This window comes from Lates calcarifer, unplaced genomic scaffold (genome assembly GCF_001640805.2).
Source record: "Lates calcarifer isolate ASB-BC8 unplaced genomic scaffold, TLL_Latcal_v3 _unitig_5444_quiver_468, whole genome shotgun sequence".
Lineage (NCBI taxonomy): Eukaryota > Metazoa > Chordata > Actinopteri > Centropomidae > Lates > Lates calcarifer.
The window spans coordinates 1-23,350 of NW_026117523.1; the positions used below are offsets into that span (position 1 = coordinate 1).

The following is a 23,350-nucleotide window of genomic DNA, read 5'->3' on the forward strand; positions in this document are numbered from 1 at the left end:
TATAGTATGGCATCAAAAACCATCAAAAAAAGTCATAGTATAGTATGGCATCAAAAACCATCAAAAAAAGTCATAGTATAGTATGGCATCAAAAACCATCAAAAAAAGTCATCAGTATAGTATGGCATCAAAAACCATCAAAAAAAGTCACAGTATAATATGGCGTCAAAAACAGTCAAAAAAAGTCAGTATAGTATGGCATCAAAAACCATCAAAAAAAGTCACAGTATAATATGGCATCAAAAACAGTCAAAAAAAGTCACAGTATAATATGGCGTCAAAAAAAGTCAAAAAACGTCACAGTATACTATGGTGTCAAAACCCTAACCTAAAGATATTCACTTTCATACAATATTAGAATATATAGCAGACTGGCAAGTATTTGAGTAAGAGAAAGATAATACTTTATTACTCCCACAGCAGGGAACTTCAGTGTTGCAGCAGCAAAAATAGAAAAAGGCATGATATAAACATGACAAGATATACAACAAAATAATCTATAAAAATGATGAAATACATGAACAATATAAAACTATAAAAAAAAAAAGGTCAAAAAATGCCATAGCTTAGAATGTTGTGAAAAAAAAACAATATTTAATATGTAAAAATAATTTTAGTTAATTAGCAAGTAAAAGTATATTTTGTATTACCTTTGCCTTAGTAATTTCAGTAATATCATTTCTGAAATGACCTCAGTAATAATTACTTATGTCATCTTCATGTCATTCTCATTTTATATAGTTTCATGAGTATTTCTAGTCATTACTATGACTGTAATAATAATAAAAAAAACAAACACAATAAAATAAGTGATATTGTAATTAGTTATCAAAAACAAATAAAGCTAGTTTAGAAAAGGAAAAATAGATTTACTGCTCAGTGTGTGTGATGAACGTGTTCTCGTCTCTGCAGGCGAAGACGACGACAGCAGCTGAAGACCTGAAGTGGATGAAAGAAAACAACATGTTACGAAGCTGTTCATCAGATAAAACACTTCTACCAGCTGATGTAAAGTGTTGCTTTCCTATTGTTCCAGTGAAAACACTTTTTGCTCATGTTTTAATTTTTTAGACCTATTTTTAAACATTTTCAAATACATTTTTTTATAGTTTTATATTTCTTTTTTATGGTTTTACACTCATCACTCAAATTTTTTTAGGGTTTTTCTTTAGTTTGTAAAAAGTTTCATACGTATGTTTTAGTTTTAAGTACTTATGGTTTAAACCTATTTATTAAAAGGGTTTCTATTCTATTCTAAACTAAGCTTGTATGTTTTCTGTTATATATATTATTTAAACTTCTTTTTTGCAGCTACATTGTTGAAAAATACTATTTAAAACTGATCAGTTACAGCAGCTTTTGTTTGTTGCTCCTTGTTCCAGACAAGAGGTTTTAAAGAGTCAAACTGCAGCTGAGATAATGATAATGAGTGATAATGAGTCCGACTGGAAACAATAAACTAACACTGACCTTCTGACGTCTTCACGTCTCTCTCTTCTCGCTGTGATTTAATGGTTAAAGTCTGAATCCTGTGGAAAAAAACAAACGTTAATATAAAGATGTGACTTTTAACACAGAGAAGTAAAAGACAGTAAACTGCAAAGAAACCAGAGTGTGGACTAACTGGTTCTGGACTAAACAGAACTAGTCCAAGAGTTAAATCAGGTTTCTACACAGAGACAGAAGAAGCTGCTCTGACTGGAGAACTGACTCCAGCAGCTGCTGATATTCACACAGCAGCAGTGGATGGAAATGTTCCTGTTACAGTCTGAACTCACTCTGGTTGATAGAAGCACAAAGAAGCTAAATGACAGCGTTTCTAATGACACTGAACTGAATGAGTTCCTCACATTTTGATGATTTACTGCACTGATGAGGAAGACAGAGAAAGACACATGATGTTTAAGTTCTACTTCAACTGTACACTCATGAACTCTGTGAGTAAACTCATGACTGAAGTCTTTTTATGACTAATCACACTGTTCAGACCTCAGATCAGTTACTGAAGAGCTAGAATTTAATGTCAGTCTCTGTGTTGGACAGTTGATGTTAAGCTGTTAGTGAATTACCTGGAGGCCTCAGTCCTGGTCTCAAAGAACTTCTTCATTGTACGAAGACTCTGATCATGGACCATGTCTCTGCGATCGTGGACCATGTCTCTGTGATCGTGGACCATGTCGTGGATGAAGTGGTGACACCTGGAGGAAACCAAAGAGAAACATACAAAGGAAAATGATCAATACACTGCTACCTATTCCTCATCAACAGTTTAACCATGAAAACACAGAGAAATCTTCAACATTACAGCTGAACCACAACATTTAACAAACATTAGAGGCTGTTTCAGAAAATGAGCTGAATCAATAACAATAAATATTTGAGAAAAATGAACTAAAATGATCTTTAATCATACATTTCTACATTAATTGTCATTAATCACTGGAGGAATCGTGTAACTGTGAACTGCAGAATAAAAACTTTTTGAAAGCAGGGTTTTAACTTGTATTTTTAATTCTACTTCAGTTACCACAGCCTGATACCACTTTATGGCAGCGTGACGTTCAGTTGGGCGGTCAGGTGCTAATTGAGAGCAAGGAGGAGCAATGTCGGCGGTGTGGAAGGTATTTCAAAGTGGAAGTGTCAAGAGAAGGGACGAAAGTGAGAACTTTCAACACAAGCAATCTGATAAAACATCTAAAAAACCAACACGACGCTGAGTTCAAAGACTTTGCTAATAATGACAAACAGCAACAACCAACTTTGCAGCAAACTCTGGAGAAGAGAGAGAAGATGTTAAGAGACAACCTGTGTGCAGTGAAAATAACAGAGGCTCTGACCCAGTACATTGCTCTTGATGACCAGCCATTGTCGGTTGTTGATAATATGGGATTTAGACGTCTTCTCAGCGTACTGGAGCCGAGGTATGAGATCCCTAGCCGACACCACATCACTGACAGAGTGTTGCCAAAGCTCCACGACTTTGTGAAGAGGCACATGCGCAGCCTGTTGCGAGACATTTGGGCCCTCAGCTTCACCACTGATATTTGGACGAGCAGCGTTACCCCGGTGTCCCGTCATCAGTTTAACTGCACAGCAGATTGACGAGGATTTTACTCTGCGAAGAGTCGTCCTGCATGTAGAACAATTTAGGGGTTCACACACCAGCCAAGCCATCGCAGGTGTGTTTGATGATTTCATGCTTCAGACTTGGGAGTTCCCTAAAAGTTCTGTTCATGTGTGCTACATGATAATGTGAAAAACATGATCAAAGCCATGAGTGACGCTGGACTCCTGAAGCCTGCCGTGTGTCGCACACACCCTCCAGCTGGCTGTTAATGAGGGGCTTTTAGCACAGACGAGCGTGGCTGATATAGTTTAGACATTTCGCCTTAGCCTACTAGTGCCTTGAAGATATTCAGGTGCAGCTCAACTAGCCAATAAAAAGACTCCAACAGGACGTGCAGACCTGCTGGAACAGCACGCACTACATGCTGCAGTCTCTCATTGAGCAGAAGAGGGCTCTGGGAATACACAGGTCTGAGCATGAGCTTCCCAACAATCCCACAGCTCACCAATGGGCACTTTAGGAGAAGAAATACTGTCCTGGCTCTGTTTGAGGAATTAACACGAAAAGTAAGCTCTTCTGATGCATTGGCATCTGATGTCTTTCCTGCCGTGGTCGTACTTTTAAGACTTTAAAAACAAAGAAACAGACGACGATCATGGCATCAAAGCAATGAAGGGGACCTTAGCTGCAGCTGTCAAGAGAGACAGAGAAAAACCCATTATACTGCATCGATCCAAGGTAAAATGTCTGTCAGTCTTTGTTTGCTTCTGAGAAAATATCCTAAAAACAAAAAGGTTTTTCATTATGACCTCAAAACACGTTACCATTTAACTCGTGCATAATCAGCTGACTTTAAGTTAATTGAAGGTAATGATGTAACTGATATTCATTCTAACAGTGCCCGACTAGCTTGTCTGTAAACAGCTACTATATTATTTTCACTGTTTTAGGTATAAAGATCGTTTTTTCTCAAACATCAACACTGCTACAGAGGCTGAGCTAATGGTGAAGCTGGAGCTGCAGAGGGTATACAGAGGAGAGCCAGAGAGCTTCTCAAGGCACAAGCCAGCAGCAGTTTGGACTGTGTGTTTGAAGACTCGGCATCACTGAGCCATGCACCAGTGGGTGCTGCCATTCAGTTAGAGACCTACCTTGGAGAGACCACAACTGCTCGGGAAGACAACCCGTTGCAGTACTGGAGGGTTAATAAAGGGCTCAAATGTCGTGGAGATACCTCTCAGCACCATGCCGCAGTGTGGAAAGTGAAGGGCTTTTTAGCTCAGTGTCCCACATCGAAACAGACTAACAGCTGATAATGCAGAGAAGCTGCTTTTCATTAAAAAAACCTGCCCCTCACTTTTTCAAAACAGACTTAGTTCTCACAGACAGACGTTGCTGATTACATCCTAATGCCTTAGTTGCTCTGCCACAGTTTTATGCTGGTAGTTTTATTTCAGGGCTATATTGAAATATGTGGCCAGACTGTTAAAAAAAGATGCAGTTGAATGCTAAAATGTTTGAGTAAAATGTGTGGCAATGTCATATAACGGATTGTTCAAATGTCAGTCACAGCAATTTCTTACAGCCAAAGAATAAAACAATATCTGACAAAAATAAAACACTTTTCAAGTAAATGTACGAAGTGTAATGGCTTTAATAAGTACTCGTATCGGTACTCAGTATTGGCAAGTACTCAAATGTAATTACTTGTACTTGGCTTGAAAAAATGTGGTATCGGTGCATCCCTAATACTAAGCTCATTAAATATTCAAGTCACAACAAACACCACAATATACACAACAGGGGATCAATGAATGGCTATGGACAGGTTAAGACTACCACAAAGCTACAAAGACACAGAAACGATAAAGAGACAATAAACTGAGTCACAAAAGATCACAATGAGATGTTTAACCGCCACACTGAAACACAACATGGCCACAAAGAAACGTTAAATGACCTGGAATAATAATACAAAACGATGTAAAACAACCACAAAGAAACTGACCACAACCAGATGTAAAACAGCTAGAGACACAAAACGACGCAATATCACCACAAAGAGAAACAACATGATCACAACGACAGGATAATCCTGAATAAACGGACTTAAAGCTCAACATTAGAAAGAAGCAGTGACATGTCTGCAGAGTAAAGAGAAGCTAACAGAGCTGTAAACAGACTCAACAGTTAGTTACCTCCACAGCTCAGTCACACACACACACACACACACACACACACTTTAACACACGAGATATAAACGACTGAAAGTTGAATTAAATGATAACATTACAAGGTAATGCTAATACTAACGTTCTCTGATAACGCTAACGCTAGCCGCTAACTGTTAGCCTTACCTTCGCGCTGCAAGTGTATTCAGCGTCCAGTCTCACTGGTGTTCGTGTTTGTTGTAGCATCCAGACTCTCCGGTAACGACGTTTCCTCACAGCACTGACAAACAGAGGCAGCGGCTCGGACGTTGGTTTAAATCTGTTCCGGCTTCGTTTCTCCGCCTCTCTGAGCTCCGCCCAGAGGTTCATGACCAATGAGGAGGCACGTCATGAGCAACGACGACGTACGTCAGCTAACACTGGCAGAAAAACGCCGATTGGCTGGTCGATTCCGGTCCGCCCAGCAAACGCCTCTGATTGGTCTTAAAATTCATTTGCCGTAGAGACGGAGAGAAGCCATTTTAAGATCAGGGGAGAAGCCCTGTTTCAGACACGTCATCAGTGCACAGAATCTGAAGGCGAAACTCTTTGATTAGTGACAAACTGGACATGAACCACATATAATCTGTAACAGCCAAGCTAATGAACATGCTGCTGTAACATGTATGTGTACTGTAGTTAGTTACAGTAGCTTTATTGCCTCTGATAGTGGGTTTAAGGATTCAGGTGGAGGTGCTGCAGGTCCAGCTCCATCTGTGACCTTCTACATGAGGCGGATTTACCACACTGAGACAGTTTAAGGCTTGAATAAATAAATGTGAACGAATAACACTACAGGTTTAATCTCTCAAATGAAATGTGGTGGAGTAAAAGTAAACAGCAGGGTGACGTGGAAATAGTCAAGTAACATACTTCAAAACTCTGTAGTGTCAGTACAGCAGCTTAGTTACCTTCTACCGCTGGATGAGACCACGTATACAGGAGTTGGAGGTGAACGTGAGAGCAGGAAAACACACCAAAGACACAATAAACACAAAAGGAGAACCTGTGTATAGTGCTGAAATCATGCTTTATTAAATCAGTAATGCATAAAACTCGAGGAGGATGAAACACAGTTCTACATCAACAGATAAATTAAATCAAAGTGCAGGGCAAAACATAACTGCTTCTCTTTTTGTTTCTTTCACAGGAGATGTAATCACTGTGGTGAATGAAGAAGACCCTGACTACTGACAAGGTGAAATGACTAAAAGCTAAAAACACTCGCACTCAAACACAAACACGTTACCTAGCTATCCTCCAAGAGACAGCGCTGCTTCTGCACAGCAGAGCTGGCTTTGACTTTCTGTTCATTTATGGCCAGGAGATGTTACGTTTTGAAAAGCCAATCCAGCCGTCCTGTGCCAGAAACAGCGCTCTTTATTAAAATGATCTAAATGCTGAGAGTGCAGGCCGCTCGCACTCTGAGCCGGTCATCAAATCATGGTGGTATGACACAGTCAGTCTGAGCACAAGGCCAGTTCATGCTGCTTACATGAGGGTAATGCAAACAGCACTCAGGGTCTTAAGCTCATGGTACAACTCATAGGAAACTGTAATATCACACGCACAGATGCGTGTCCAAAACAATAACTTTGTCTTTCTGTTTCTGGTTCAGAACATCAACAGGGAGCCTCTCTACCTGTTGAGGCAATCTTAAAGACTTCAACTTATTGTTGAGGCACAGAGTTTAGTTTCTAAGTTTGACAGGGTATTCGTTCCTGGTGAAACTTTCTCCTGTTAAAACATTTGTTCTTTTGTTTCAGTTAATATTATTGTCATAAATAACAATGCATACATTTCCCATAACCGTTAAATTCGGCTATATACATTATGTACATGTCACAGAAAAGTGGTTCAAAAATCCTAAGTCATAGTTATCCAATATGGCACATTTTATAACAACTTTAGACTTGAGTCTAGTTTGGCATAAATTAATGTCAAGTTTGGTACAAAAATAGTTCATATTTACAAGAACAGAAATCCAGATCTTCATCAAGTAAGATTATCGTTGCTAATTCACTAAATAAAAAGGTTCTGGATCAGGGAAACGGGATAGAAATTAACTTTTTTTTCTTTTTTTTTCTTTCTTTTTACATGGACCGAATGTGAACGTTGACAGTTGCAGAGTCTGAGCCGAGCTCGTTGGACAGTCGGAGGGTGTACGCTCCAGCGTCGTCCTCCTTCACCGCAGAGATCATGAGGGTGGAGAGGTCAGAGGTGTTCTCCACGTGGTACCGCTCATCCCCGTTGGGGAGGGTCCGACCAGAGCGGACCCACTGGACAGAGGGGATGGGGTCTCCAGAGAACACCCCTGCCACTGTCAGGGACTTCCCTGGCTCGGCACTGACTTCCCGCGGAAGGGCTTCGATTTTTGGTGGAGTGCCTGTTAGTGAAAAGAGGAGCGAAGTCAGTGTTGGAAGGTTTACATTTGGGAAAATTACACCATGTTAGTTTCATTGTTTTCACATTTTTTACATTTCCTGATTACATTAGAGTCTCAGACAGATGCCACAATTTTCATCAAAAGTATATACAAATCAAAAACCAGGAAGGTTGCTTGAAACAATAGCAGCAGTTTGATGATTTCTAATATACTCTTACATTTATAGGATTATTTATTTTATTCTCAAGGTGTGACAGCTGGAGAATAACATATCTTCTCGTCTTGCATAAGACATAATGTTTCCTTCCTGACTTTATTCATATTATTTACTATTATTGAATATTTTCATATATAATGGGGTTCTTTGTGAAATACTCGAAAACGTGGTGATGCAGTGACTACTTGCAGGGTTTGCTGGTGGTCTACTGTAGCTTGCAAGCTAACCAGAACATGTCAGTGCCATCCAGCCACAACAGCCCGCCAAGTTGGCTACCTGTGATTTTTTTTACCTTGACTTTAACTGCTTGATTCCACAAGAACGTATATGCATTTAGTCCAACATTATAGAGCTGAAATGGGTGGCACAGAAGAAGTATTATGTGGTTTCCACCTTGTATTTGTGTATTTATATGTTATAAAAACAGTGGCTTATTTCTTGTGACTGGAATGTAACCATAAAGGCAAAAGTCTCAAATGTCAACTGATAATTACATGGGAGGAACCGTTCTTTCAACAACTTCTTCTCACATCACATTCATCTTAACATTCCATCTTTGCTCACAAAGATGCTCAGGTCATTCAAGGCCCACCTCCTGTTACCGTCTGATTCAGGCAACTTGTAAAATGCATCTCACCTCTTTTGACCCCGGTGGTGAGGGCCCTCAGCGAGGAGGAGGAGGCCTCAACATGCGAGTGAGCAGACATTTCCATCATTTGGCTGCTGGAGCTCATGGAAACCATTGACTCAGCCATCATGGCAGACATGCTAGTTGCAGACATGCTCTCAAAAGAATACTGGGCAGCAGCAGAGTGGGAGCTGCTGCTGTAACTGCTGGCCTGCATGGAAGCTGCCTCCATGTGAACTGACGAGGCTGAGAAACTTTTCTGCATGCTGGCAGCAGCGTCAGTAGAAGCTCTTTGCTCCACAATAATCATTTTTGTTGGTTCTTCAACAAGAGCTGCGAGAATGCAAATGACAAGCACACGGCTCATATCACAATGTGCACAAGTACACTAAATCCTGTATGCAATGGTGTATGCAGTGTCGTCAAACACAGTGTAAGCTGGGGTGCTCAAATGCCTTAGATTTACATTCATGGGTTTGAATGCTGAATTAGATTTAAGGTGTTTGCGTCGGTGCAATCCAAGTCTCATTTTCATTACAGACTCCACTATCCAAGCCAATTAAATGCATTGAGACACAGTGTGTTTAATTGTGTTAGTTGACATGCATGGAAACTTACTGAGGACGTTGAGGGATGATGTTGCAGAGCACTGTCCAAACTGATTTTTGGCTTTTATCGTATATTTTCCACTGTCTGCAACTGTGGCTTCACATATCTCCAGAGTGTACACATTTTTAGAGCGGCTCAGTTTAATGTTTGATGTGACTGATATCTGCAAAGAGGGAGAGAAAGTGTTGATTATTCGTTGTGTTGACATTTTGTCTTGATTACAAAACAAATAACTTTCTGGAGAAAACTACTTACAACCATGTTGTCTTTCAACCACTCCACTTCAGGTGAAGGCTCTCCTGCAATTTCACACATGAATTTGACATTTTGTCCTTCATCCACATTCTGGGACCGGGGCTGCACCACAAAGTGGGGTGCACCTGAGCGCTTGGCTGTGATTGCAGTATCAAAGTGACACCGGACCAGGCCTTGCTGTGTTTGAGCCTGACACGTGATGATCCCCTGCTCGCTCTGGCTGACCGATTTGATGGTCAGGGTCTGATCATTTCCAGACACTCCATATCTGTACTGCTCTGAGTTGGCTAGCTCAACCCCGTTCAGGATCCACCTGATGTCGGAGGCCCCCGGGATACTGGCCCTCAGAGTCAGAGACTGGCCCTCTGTAATGGACATTTGGCTGTGGGAGGACTTGATCTCCTTGACAGAGGACAGGACCTCCTCCTGGACCAAGGTCACCTTCTTTTCAAGAGTTGGTGACATCACTCTCTTTGGCGACTTAATTGGAGAGGTCACTCGTTCCTTCTCAGATGGAGTTGGGGATTTTGGAGTAGGGGACTTTGGTGTTGGGGATTTTGGTGTTGGGGATTTTGGTGAGACTGGAGACTTGACTCTCTGAGGTGACTTGATTGGCTCAGGGGACTTTACTCTCTGAGGAGATTTGACTGGTTCAGGGGACTTGGCAAGAGGGGACTTTGCCTCCGGAGAGGTGACTCTGGGAGGGGCAACTACTTTCTCCTTGGACTCAGACTTGCGGATTGTCAGAGTGAAATGGGCCTCTTGTTTGCCTCCAGCGTTTTCCACCAGCAGACTATAGCTACCTTCATCCGACATCTCAACAGCAGAGATCTCGAAGGAGGAGTTGTATTGAGTGGAGACGATGTGGTGACGGGCAGTGGAACCAACAACAGCTCCTTCATGCATCCAGGTGATAGAAGGTGCTGGGTCACCGGCCACATCACACTCAAATCTGGCGAGGTCTCCCTCCTCTACAGTCAGAGACTGTGGTTTGGTCAGGATCTTGGCAGGAACGCTAGGCTTCTCCTTTGGCTTCTCAACAACAGTGGTGGTCTCTTTCACAGTTTCAGTCACAGTTTCCTTCACTGTCTTAGAGGAGGAGACGTGGTACACCTCTGTCCTGGTCATTTCTGGCAGACGGGAGGATGGAGGCTCCTCATCTTTGCGGAGAGAAGAGAAGGCAGCATATTCTGCTCCTGCTACATCCAATGTGGCATAGTCAGAGGTCTCTCCTTTGGTGTTCTTGCAGACCACGCGGTAAGTGCCGGCATCTTCAGTCACACAGTTGATGATCTGGAGGGTCAGAACTCCACTGATGTTGGTCATGTGGTATTTGCTGCTCTGGCTAATCTCTTTTCCATTGTGGAACCACTTGACCTCAGGCTCTGGTTTGGCCTGGACATTCAAGGTGAACCTTGTGTTGGTGCCATAGGGTACGCGATGAGATCGCATCCTGATGGTAATACGTGGGGCATGGTCAAGGCTGAATGGTGCCTGTGTCACCACCTCAACCTTCCTCTCCACTGATCTTCTCTCTGATCTCAGAGCCTGCTTCCTCTCCTCATACCTGGATGCAAAGTCAACTCTAGGAAGGGTCACATCTGTCTTCACAGCCTTTTCTGGGGTAGGAGATCTTCTCCTCTCAGGTTCAGGCATTGGGAGCTTCTTAATTGGCTTAGGAATATATTCTGAGGTAACGGCTGTCAGATGCTCAGATTCAATGTCCTCAGAGAATTTTGCAACAGTGACAGTTGTTTCTTTTTTAGCAGTCCTCGTCTTTTCCTCAAACTCAATGCGTTTGAGTTCACTCTTGTAAGAGGAGATTCTCTGAGCAGTTGTGTGTGGGCGCAGCAGCTCCTGATCTTCTCTCTCCTCATACACCCTCTGCTTCTGTCTTGGAGGTTTGTATGTGGCTTTGTCGTGACGCTGGCGGAGATCAACAAAACTTGGGCCAGCCTCATATTTGGATGGAATTCGATAGGAGTCATATCTGTGGACCTCTTCTCCCTCTTCATCATCACTGTAGACTTTTCTGGGAGATGAGGGACGCAGGGCAGACAGCTCAAAGCGAACTGGACTGAGGCTGGGTGGAGAGGCAGAGTAGCCAAGCTCCAGCTCATCCTCCAGACGAAGCCTCTCCTCCTCAGTTCTCTTCATGGACAGATACTCCTTCACGGGTAGCAGCAGCTCCTCATCAGACAGGTCACCAAGGGACCTCCTCCTGATCCTGTGGTAGGCCTCCATCTCTGGGGAAGGAGTGCGGTGCCTTGCAGGCCTCACAGTCTCCAAGTCATCCTGAGTCATGGATGAGATGCGCCACTTGGGCTTGTACTGGTCCTTGATCCTGATTGGCACCTCATAGAATTGCTCCCACCTAGAGAGGCGAATACGCTTCATCCTCTTCTGTTTAATTTTCTCCATGGGCTCAGGGAACTCATACTGATCCCGCAGCTTCTTATACCATTTCATATCAGAGAGTGGCTTGAAGTGTTTAATTTCCACATCCTCCTCAAGAACAGCTGGGTTAACGACGCGAGGAGTGGGGACGACATAAGGCATACGCAGCCTCTTCTCATCTGCACGCTTCTTCCTCTCCTCTTTTTCTTTCTGTATCTCAGCCTCAGTCTTCTCGCCCTTCTTAGTTGTCACAGCAGGTTTAAACATTGTGGCTGCCTCCCTTACAGCTTGTACTGCTGCAGGTGGAAGAGGTGTGACAACAGTGCCAGCCATAATCTGAGACAGCCTCACCTTTTTATCCAATTCCTCCTTTCCAGAAAGCTTTTCCTTCTCCTTTTCACTCATCTCATATTCTTTCTTTACATGAGCAACACGCTCTACTTTGAGCGTGGCCTGGCAACTGGCAGATCCAGCAGAGTTTGTAGCAGTAACTCTGTATATGCCAGAGTCCTCAGGAAGAGTGTCCCTCACATGAAGGATGAAGTAATCCAGACCCTCATGGACAACCTCAATAGATGGTCCAAATGCTAAAGGTGTGCCATCCTTCTCCCACTTCAGTGTGGGATGGCCGGATACTCTAATCTCAAAGCGCACATTCTGGCCCTCCCTGCACTCTACGTTTGCAAGCAGGCGTTTGAACATGGGCCTCAGGGTGAGGTCTGCTGGTTTAGGGCGAGGAATAACGGTAAGACGAGCCTTGCAGCTGTCATCACCATACCTGTTGCGGGCCACAACACTGTATTCAGCGTCATCCTCGGGCTCAAGGTTGTGGATAATCAGCTGATACAGGCCCTTGTCACTTATGAAGGTATATTTCCTGTCATCATGTCCGGGGATTAACTTCTGTCCTGATTTGTGCCAGATGACACGAGGCTCAGGGTGAACAGTGATGGTCACGCCAAAGCGCAGATCTTCACCAATGTAGGCTGTACGGTTGACCAGAGGAAGGGTGAACTCAGGCGGTTTCTGGAGCATTCTGGCAGCGTCAATTCTGCGCTTAGTTTTCTTGACCACACGGGTGGTGAAGAAGTCGCGGTAAGATCTAACACCGTTGATAAACAGCTCTGCGTAGGCACTGTCTTCACCGTACTCATTCACAACCTTGCATCTGTAAGTGCCATCATCTGCTCTTGTGATCTTGTTGATGGTGATTACAGCCAGGCCATCCTCATATTCAATTTCATATTTGTCACCAGCCTCAAGCTGCCTGACTCCACAGTACCATGTCACTTCAGTAGTACTATCATAGTTGTCAATGTTGCAGATGAATTTTACACTGTCTCCCTCATTCACCACCGCATGGTTAATCTGGCCTGCAACAGGGCCATGTTCAAATGGAGCAATCTTCACCTTAGCGACAAAGACGCCACGCTGGGACCTGATGGAGCCACCACTGGCCACACGGGCTGCAGAGACAACGGTGCTCCACTCTTTCCTCACCATTGACTGGTAGTATCTCTTATGCCTTCCTGTTGGGATTGCTCTGGTGCTGATTTCCTCTGCAGGCTTGGTGAGCCAAGGATGCGCCAGTGCCTCAGCAGCAGTCATACGATGTTTTCGTTCCTTTGTCATTAGGCGGTCTGTGAAGTCTAATGCCTCGACACTGACCTGCGTGAAGGACTCGTCATCATAGCTGTAGGCTGCAGTGGAGATGTTATCAATCATCTGTTGGTTGGTTTCAGATGTGAATGGATTAAGTCCACTGAGGAGTATGTAGGCAAGGACACCAACTGACCACATGTCAGTGACAGTGCTAACCATGTCACACTGGTGAATCTCAGGAGCAGCGTACTCTGCAGTGGTATACTGAATCTTGATTTGGTCTCCAGGAGTCAGGTGTCTGGACTGGCCCAACTCAATAATCTTCACATTAGAGCTGGTTCTAGATGTGTACACAATGTTCTCGGGTCTGATATCAAAGTGTCCATAGCTCTGAGCATGCAGGAACTCAAGAGCTGAGCAGATCTGCCTGATGTAGGTAAGAATCTCACGCTCATTAAGCTCAAACTCAGGAGTGCTGAGGCGCTCAAAGATGTCAACACCAGAGATGAAGTCATAGATCATCACCAGCTCCTCAGGACTGTCGAAAGATTCGTGGAGAAGAAGGTAGTTGGTGTGTTTGGCCAGGTTCAGTGTTGCAATTTCCTTCTTGACTATTGCTTGATCAGCACCTCTCACTTTGACGAATTTAGCCATGTATGTCTTCTCAGAGCTGATGTCAACACAGCGGTGGATGATGCCAAACTGGCCTCTGCCCAATTCCTCTGCAATAGCATATTTGTTGTGCAGATTCTTGGCATCAGAGTGTGGAGCCTTGCCCTTGGGTACACGTCCAGTATCATCAACCTCCCTATCATAGAGCAGAACTCTGGATTTGTCCTCTTTGGTCATGACAGGTCCGCTGGACTCAGATGGAGCACTCTGTCCAAACTTGTTCTCAGCAATGACTCTGAACTGATAGCTGGTTCCCCCAAACAGATTGATAACGGTGTAGCGGGTGTCACGAGACTGGGCAACACGCTCCCACCTCTCAGCAGTGGTGGGGCACTTCTCAATGATGTAGCTGATGACCTTGCTGCCGCCATCATTTGCGGGGGCCACCCAGTTCAGTGTGACTGAGTCTCTGGAGACATCACTAGCTTTGACACCACGTGGAGGATCAGGCACATCAGCCACATCCAGCTCAACTGTCTGCTGGTCAATGCCAAATCTGTTCTTGGCACAGACAATGTAGAAACCAGCATCCTTCTTCTCTACTCCATTGGGGAATACCAAAGAAGTGAATGACCTGGTGACAATGACCTGGTAGTGGCCATTACTGTCAATGAGATCTTGTCCCTTCTGCCATGTAATGACAGGATCTGGTTTGCCACCGAAAGGAATCTTGATATTGACAACTTCTCCACGCAGAGCAGGGATGGCTTCCTTGTCCTTCAGGTTCTTTGGCAGGTGGATCTTGGCAGGGACTAGAAATGAGATAAACATTTTAAGTGACACGTCATATTTTATTTGAATTTTAAAAATTGTTTAATATGCTTATGTTGGTTTTGTAAAAGTTAGTGTTAGTTGGACAAACTGGGGATCTGAGAGCTTACTTTCAACATCCAGAGAGACTGTAGCGCAGATAGAGCCTCCCTGGTTGGTGGCCCTGATCTGGTACACAGTGGAGTCTTCCTCATCAGCCTCAGTGATGACCAACTGGTGATAACCTCCCTTGAACTCCTGGATCTTGATCTTCTTGCCATCGGAATGGATCTCCTTTCCTCGTCTGAACCATTTAATCACAGGCTTGGGCTGTCCTATGATCTTGCAGACAAGGGTAGCGTTGCTCTTGTACTTGACGCTCATGTTCCTCAGCTCCTCCTTGAAGGCAGGAGCACGGATCTCGACAGCTGTGGCTGGAACAATGGGAGTGGTCTCCTCGCTGTAGTCACTCTGTCCTCCAAGGTTCTCACACTTCACACGGAAGATGTGTTCGACGCCCTCAGTCAGGCGCTTGACAGAGAACACTGTCTGTTTGATCTCGTCTGTGGTCACCGGAGTCCAATCGGTCCATTCCTTCTTGTCCTTCTTGTGCTTCTTCTCAAGGCAATAGCTCTTGATCTTGGAGCCACCATCGCTGAGTGGAGGCTTCCAGGAAACAACGCAGGAGTCTTTGGTGATGCCAGAAACAACTGGTGACAGAGGTGGTGATGGTCTCTCTGTAGACAAGAATGTGTGAAACATAAACCACTGTTAGTGCTTTCACACAGTACCTGGGTAGCTCTTTACAAGTGATAGATTGTGAGACAAATTTATGAAGTGCGTTCAAATGTACATTTACATCAGATTAAACTTACCCAGTTGGCTCTTGATAAGAATAGGTGACGTGAGCTCCAATGGCTCACTGTTGCCATAGCGATTCTGGGCGTAAACACGGAAGAAGTATCCAGCACTGTCGATAAGGTTAGGGACGCGGCAAGATGTGCCATTGATGGATGACGACACCAGTTCCCACTCTGTGCCCTCCTTGTCCTCACGCTTCTCCACGATGTAGTTGGTGATCATGCAGCCTCCGTCGTCCTTGGGAGGCTTCCAGCTGATGATGACGGAGTTCTTCAGGAGGGCGTCCAGGACAATGGGACCTTGAGGCACATCAGGTTTGTCTGGAAACAGAGGTATTCAATTTAATTATTTATAAATCTGATATTATCACTTTTACAAATAAATGTGCTGTTGTTGCACTCACTGCAGGTCATTTACATGAACATACCATAGATTTCAACATTGAATGCTGTGTCAGCCCTGCCAAAGTGGTTGTGCAGCCTGATCCTGTATTTGCCTCCATGGACTCTGCGCTGCACATTCTTAATGATCAGGTGTGTGTAGTGCTCAGTGGTCTCAATGCTGATATCTTCAGTGTTCTCCAGGGTCTTTGCTCCATGCAGCCACATGATCTTTGGCTCAGGACGGCCGATGTAGACGGCGTGGATGCGCAAAGTGGTTCCCAGGCCAGCGTAGTAGGTATCCTTCAATGGGTAGTCAGGGTGGAAGGATGGAGCAGCCTCCAACACCAGAATGCCTGTAGTATCGGCTTCTCCGGCATCGTTGATGGCCTTGCAGGTGTATTCTCCCTCATCCTCCTGCTGGTCAGTCATGATGGACAAGGAGTGGTTGCGGCCGTCAGAGCTCATCTCGTACTTGCGGGACTCGAGAATCTCTTTGCCGGCATGATACCACTTGATGTCAGGGACCGGTCTGCCAATAATCTGGCACTTCATGACAGCAGGCTGACCAAGCTTGGCAGTTACTTCATCCATTTCCTTTCTCAGGCTTGGTTTTGCTTCAACTGTAACAACAAAACAAGGAGGCAAAGTTATCTATTTAGTTGAGTCATTCTGGAAAAGCAAGTTGGGTAAATGCTTGCAAATAAATCTTATACTGCATATTTTGGTATACTCACCACTCAGTTTGGTCTTGATGCAAGTCGTAGTCCTACGAGGTCTGCTCATTCCTGTCTCGTTTTCAGCAAACACTCTGAACTCATACTCTGTGGCCTCAGCCAGTCCAGGCATGAGGAACTCCTTTTCCTTCAGCCTCTGTTTGTTGCACTTCTTCCATGTGCTCTCAATTGATTTCCTGTACTCTACCCAGTAGCCCAGGACCTCCTTTCCACCATCACACTCTGGAGCTTGCCAACGGATGCTGATGTAGTTGTTTGTCACGCTCACTGTGTCAATCTCACCAGGTTGGCTTGGTTTGTCTGGAAGGAAAAACAAGTTAGTTCAATAAATAGCTGTTTTTGTGACTTACTGACACCAACAATTACCACTGTATTTATTTATTTTAGTTGTCTTGATCAGCAGATTTCTCTTGGGTTTACTGTGAAAAATTATTCATGTCTGATTGTCACATGGCTATATAATTCCATCAACAATAATAATTGCAGTGCTGCTAATTATTGGTAAATACATTTTACTAGGGGAGTAAGCAGACTCACCGAATGGATCCTTGCATGTAACTTGGTCAGACACAGGACCAGCCTCACTCTCACCGATGTCGTTGACAGCAACGATACGGAAATGGTAGTCTGTGTCAGGGGTGAGTCCAGGCAGAGTGAACATAGTAGAGGTGATCTTGGTCTGGTAGCGGGACCATGTCTCAGCCGACACCACCTTGTACTCAACATAGTAGCCAGTGATGGCAGAACCACCATCATCCTTTGGTCTGGACCAGGCCAATGCCACAGAGCTCTTGGTGACGTCCATGATCTCTGGTGGAGTGCTTGAAGGCTCAGGAGGACCTGGTTTGAAAAATACAGATGATTTTATGAATCATCACTGAATGATCTCATGTAGATCAAAGATACTTGAGATTAATTAAGTTGGATACTCACAAAGAGGAGTCTTGGGCACTAGCGGCTGCTCCGACTTCAGAGAGGTACTAACACCAAAGGAGTTCTCAGCCGTGACCTTGAAGTGATACTCTGTCCCCTCTCTCAGGCCCTTGACAACCAGTTGAGTATCAGTTACTCTAGAGTCTACAGTGTACCAGGCATTTCTGGTGGCCTCACGTCTTTCCACGATGTAACCTAGAATCTCTGAACCACCGTCATCAGTGGGTGCCTTCCAGGACACCTTTACAGAGTTGGCCTGGATCTCCTCAAAGACCATTGGTCCCTCTGGAGCACTTGGGCGGCCGATGACCTTGACTTTGATCTGGGCCTTCTTCTTGCCAACCTTATTCTCTAGCAAGAGCTCATACACACCAGAGTCGTTCCTCTCAGCTCCCTTAATCACCAGCTCACTGGCATCCTCGGTGGAGGCAATCATGGCCATTGTGGAGACTGCACCGCCATCCTTTGACCACTTGCAGGTTGGGTGAGGTTTACCCTTGATGGGTAATGAGAGTCTAACCACTCCTCCCTGGCGGACCACATACACATCTTTGTATTTCAGCTCCAGGTCATAGTCAGGAGATTCTGCAGAAGAATGAAAGTAAGTTTTATGCTAAATCAGTTTTAATCATACAAATTCCCTTAGTGCAAGTATATTTAATGCAACTGCTGTGTCCTTACCAAGCATCTCAGTCACAGAAACTGTTCCAGGCACTTCAGCAGGCTCTCCAGAGCCACCGGCATTGCAAGCCATCACACGGAACTTGAATTCTTCCCCTTGTGGCATCTTGGTCAGTGTGTACTCGCAGATGAGAGATGGTGTGGTGTTGCACTTGATCCAAGCCATAGTGCCCACCTTCTGCATCTCAATCAGGTAACCGTCCACCCTTGCATCTCCCTCATCATCAGGAGGACTCCAAGCCAATGATACAGAGGACTTGGTGGTATCGGTGATCCTTGGGTTCTGAGGACAGCCAGGTGGATCTAAGTAGGGAAGAGAAACATGTCAGCATTTCCAGCTGCTGCTTCAAACGATATGAGCCTCTACTTGCCCTTTTAAGACCTTAGGTAACCCCCACTGTAACTGTGAATTCACAATTTTTTTCTGAAAACCTTAGCAAAACAAAACTTTATTTCTAACTGTTCTCTTACCGATGGGATCTGTTGCCACTGCTGGTTTGGATAGCAGACTTGGTTTGCTCATTCCTCTGGCATTGATAGCAATGATTCTGTGTTCATACTCCAGACCCTCAATCAGCTCTGTTGACCTGTATCTGGTCATGGTGATGGGGTTCTTGTTGGCACGCACCCATCTGTCAGACCTGACTTCTTTGCGCTCAATGATGTATCCAGAAACTTCAAGGCCGCCGTCTTCATCCGGTGGGTTCCAGGCAACGGTCATACCATCACGAGAAACATCAAAGACGGTTGGACGGCCAGGAGGTCCAGGCACATCTGTGAAGGAGAACAAACATGTTACACAATTCTGCCATAATTCACTTAATTCTCTGTGTATAACAATATTGGCTGAAGTAATAAGTCTTACTCTTCAAGCTCCTGCAGGTGACAACCTCAGACTGTAGGAACTCTCCGGTGCCATAGCGATTCACGGCAGCTGCACGGAAGACATACTCATCTCCCTCAATCAGGTTCTCAAACTTAAAGGTTGGTCTGCTAACAGCATCACTGACAGGCATCCAGCCAGGTCTGTGAGCATCACGCTGCTCAACCACGTAGCCACTGATGGGAGCGCCGCCATCTCTGACAGGAGGATCCCAACTGCAGGTGACGGTGGTGGCATCAATCTCGTCAAACCTGATGGGTCCCTTTGGTTCATCAGGTTTAGCTAGTAAAAGGGGATTCATAGAATAAATAGTCAAATTGACTTAAAAGCAAATGTGGAAAAAAACTTGATACTGTCTGTTGTCAGTGTAAAAATAATCTATTTTAAAGTGCTATTGAAGGCATCAGTAATTAATAATGAAACAAAAATAAATAAGTGATGGTTTCTTACAGAGGATGATGACCTTGATGACCTCTGTGATGGTACCAACGGCATTCTTCACTTCCAGGGTGTAGTCACCAGTGTCATCAATAGTGGTGTCAGACACAGTCAGTTTGGAGAACTTGCTGGTGCTCTTGATCTTGACGCGGTCAGTGATTTTTATCCTGTTGTCGCTGAAGTACCAGGAGCAGACGGGAGGAGGCCTGCCGATGATGGGCAGGTCCAGCTCCAAAGTCTTGCCAGCCAGGACGTTGACAACCTTCTGAGGAATACTGGAGAAGTCCACCACAGGCATCACTGGAAACACAAAAGAGAGATACAAAAATAAAGTAACTGTAGTCTATATCAACAGTTGGGAAATAGACTGTGAATTGAGCTGTGAAGATATACTAAAGGTTACTGCTGGGCAGAATATCTTCAACGTGTTATAGTACGTTTCAGAAACCAAGAAAAGCAACCTCGTGGTATATTTTTTAACTTTTTAACACATAATAATTGACTGCAGGTAATAAACTGTTTTATGTCTTTAATAAATTTGTCTTACCTCTCTGTTCTTGTACAGTGACGGCTGTAACAAGCTCTTTGGGCTCGCTGGCTCCTCTGCTGTTGACTGCACTGATCCTGAACAAATACTGTTCACTCTCATTCAACTTCTCAATTGTGTGCTCAAAGTCTGTGAGCTTTAATGTGGCCACCTTCATCCATTTGTCGGTGCCAAACCTGCAGGCCTCAATGACATAGCCTGTCAATCGGCTGCCACCATCATGCTCAGGCTTCTCCCATCCCAGGGTAACAGAGCTCTTGGTGACGTCAATCACCTCCAGCTTGTGTGGTGGCAGAGGCACCTCGCAAACCAGGATGACATCAGGAGTCTCACAGGGTTCACCAATTCCATAAATGTTTTCAGGAAGAACCCTGAAGTAGTACAGCATGCCCTCCATCAAGCCTTCGATCTTGTAGGATGTCTTCTGGCACTTGGAGGTGACGGTCTTGTAGGCTCTCATGGAGGCCTCACGCCTCTCAATGATGTACTTGTTTACAGGAGCACCACCATCCACGGTTGGGGCTTCCCAAGAGATGGTAGCAGAATCCTTGGTCAGCTCTTTGATCTTGATTGGTCCAGTTGGTCCAGGAGTATCTAACGATAAAAATTAAGATTGTAGTTAAAACATTTTTTTTCCAAAAAGCTTCTGTAACTTTTAAACAATCTCAGTATTTTCCTGTGTAGTAGTCATATTTCAGTTTACTTACTTATTTCTCTGACATTTTCATCAACTTACCATAGACCTTGACCAGAATGTTGACTTCCTGTTTTCCTGCAGAGTTCTCGGCCGTGAGCGTGTATTTGCCAGCGTCATAGCGGTGGACCTTATCGATGATGAGTGTGGTGGATGTGTTGGTGACCTCGATGAAGCCTCTGTTTTGGAGGTCAACACCTGGCTTGCTCCAAGTGATGGCAGGAGTAGGACGACCAGTTACATTGACAAATAGGCGGAGGGAGCCACCAGCACGTAGGCAGATGGTCTTCTTTAGATCATCGTGGAGCTCAAAGTCAGGAGTTTCTGTGTAAGACGATGATATAATTATAGACTGAACAAACTGATCAGAAAGGCAGAGTCTGTTGTTGGCACTAAGCTCACCACCCTGGAGGAGGCGGTTAAGGACAGAATGCTGGCGTAACTGCTGGCAATTATGGACAATCCCTCCCGCCCAATCCACAAGTCTTTGGACATCTCAGGAGCAGCTTTAGCAACAGATTCATACGACCCCGCTGTTTTAAGGAGCGATACAGGAAGTCGTTCTTGCCTGGTGCCATCAGACTGTATCAGTCATCTGGCTGGTTAAACCTGACAGCATAGAACTGCACTAAGTATAACTCATAATTGCAATTATTCAGTTATCTAATTATTTAAGTCTGCAAACTGTATTGCACACATTTTGTTACACTCCTGTCATATTTTAAACATTAATGCTGCACTCTGTCATTACCAATATCAGTATTACTCCTACCAGCACTACCAGTCAACCGTTGCCTTAAGACATTTTTTGCACCTTATAAGTAACTGATTCTTCTCTTTTTGTGTACATATTTTATTCCTATTTTGATACTATTCTGTGTATATTTTATTCTTATTCTACATCAGTGTCTTGTTGCCAATTTCCCTCTGGGATTAATAAAGTTATCTATCTATCTATTAGTGATACTGGAATTCAAATGTTACCACATCATGAAAGACTTGCAAAATAAAATGTAATCCATCAGAAGAGAAAGTGATGAATAAAACCATATCTGAACTTGGTGTGCATGTGGATTTTTTTATGTGTGTCTGTGAAAGTTTGCATTTTTTGTATGTCAAGTTCTTGTCATGTGCTAACCACGTATTTTCTGTATTTGCAATGACTTACCAATTCTCTCCACTGGCTCAGTCTCAGCACAGGGTTCACTGAAGTCTCCTGTACCATTGATGTTGATGCCAGCCACTCTGAAGCAGTACTTCTTGCCTGCAGAAAGTCCAGTTACCACATACTCTGTGGCACGCAGGGTCTTTTCATGGGCCTTCTTCCATTCCTCTGCTCCAGCTTCCTGCATCTCCAGGATGTAGCCGATCACATCAGCTCCTCCATCCTCCACAGGGCGAGACCAGGCGAGGCTGATGCTGTCAACATGGGTGTCGGTGATACGAGGGATAGAAGGAGGAGCAGGGGTGCCTGAGAAGAGTGGATACAGGAAGGAAGATTAATAGATCTGTGATGTAAAAGATTTACAAATTTGCTAATGGACATGGTTATTTGTTAATCCTTTAACCAAACAGATATAAAAAGATGAGAAAAGATGTTAGGTATTTAGACTTGAACAAACTAGACTTACATGTTGGCACTCTGCAGACAACATACAGAGAGACCTCGCTGGGTTCGCTCTCTCCGGCCTTGTTGATGGCGGTCACTCTGAACTGGTAGATGTTGCCTTCGGTCAAACCAGACACCTTCAGTGTGGTGTCCAGGTGAGCTCCATCCCTGTTCACCTTCACCCAGCGGGCACTCTTTCTCTCACGCCTCTCCACCAGGTAGTGGATCAGTGGGCTGCCGCCATCACTCTCTGGCTTCAGCCACTCAATGGTAGCAAAGTCTTTTCCTGATGCCAGGATCTCTGGAGCACCAGGGGGAGATGGCACAGCTGGAGGAAGACAAAATAGAAGAGTAATTGAGTGTTACAGCTTATAAATATTAATCTGTGGTTTCAATTTTCTAATATTTTTTGACCAAGAGTAGGTTTTGGTAAGGTTTATCTTGCTTGGAAAGATTTATCTAGTTTTTTTGACAAAGGCTCTTACTGAAAGTGTTTCTGGCAACCATGGGTTCTGACTGTAGGTGGACTCCAGGTCCATACTTGTTGACTCCCCGGACTCTGAACAGGTACTCTGTGTTCTTGAACAGCCCGGTGATGTTGCAGGTCAGCTCCTTGCACTCTGCGTGCATGATGACCCAGTTGAGCCTGTTGGTATCACGCCTCTCCACAATATAGTGGGAGACCTCATCGCCGCCATCCTCAAGAGGAGGCTTCCAGCTCAAGGTGCATGACTCCTCAGTGATTTTGCTGATCTCAATGGTGCCGTCACACACTCCAGGTGTGTCTGAAAAAA

At 44.4% G+C, this 23,350-nt stretch overlaps 1 protein-coding gene and 1 long non-coding RNA gene across 2 annotated transcripts in view; both read right to left on the minus strand.

Moving 5' to 3' along the window:
* Positions 1–381: 381 nt before the first annotated feature.
* Positions 382–5,574, minus strand: LOC108874497 (uncharacterized). The gene is made up of 4 exons (XR_001959696.2): positions 5,425–5,574; positions 2,070–2,198; positions 1,471–1,529; positions 382–939 (listed from the first exon to the last, which is right to left on the minus strand). It is a non-coding gene; the product is annotated as an uncharacterized LOC108874497 (long non-coding RNA).
* Positions 5,575–6,288: 714 nt separating this feature from the next.
* LOC108874498 (titin-like) overlaps positions 6,289–23,350 on the minus strand; it is a 169,092-nt gene continuing 152,030 nt past the window's right edge. The window contains 19 exon segments of the mRNA XM_051068894.1: positions 6,289–7,663; positions 8,518–8,841; positions 9,127–9,280; positions 9,373–14,795; positions 14,925–15,530; positions 15,669–15,974; positions 16,082–16,657; positions 16,772–17,071; positions 17,309–17,611; positions 17,705–18,289; positions 18,386–18,688; positions 18,857–19,159; positions 19,251–19,550; positions 19,719–20,006; positions 20,254–20,847; positions 20,990–21,271; positions 22,116–22,418; positions 22,579–22,884; positions 23,042–23,341. Coding sequence (XP_050924851.1) covers positions 7,371–7,663; positions 8,518–8,841; positions 9,127–9,280; positions 9,373–14,795; positions 14,925–15,530; positions 15,669–15,974; positions 16,082–16,657; positions 16,772–17,071; positions 17,309–17,611; positions 17,705–18,289; positions 18,386–18,688; positions 18,857–19,159; positions 19,251–19,550; positions 19,719–20,006; positions 20,254–20,847; positions 20,990–21,271; positions 22,116–22,418; positions 22,579–22,884; positions 23,042–23,341 — 11,849 coding nt within the window. The 3' untranslated portion in view covers positions 6,289–7,370.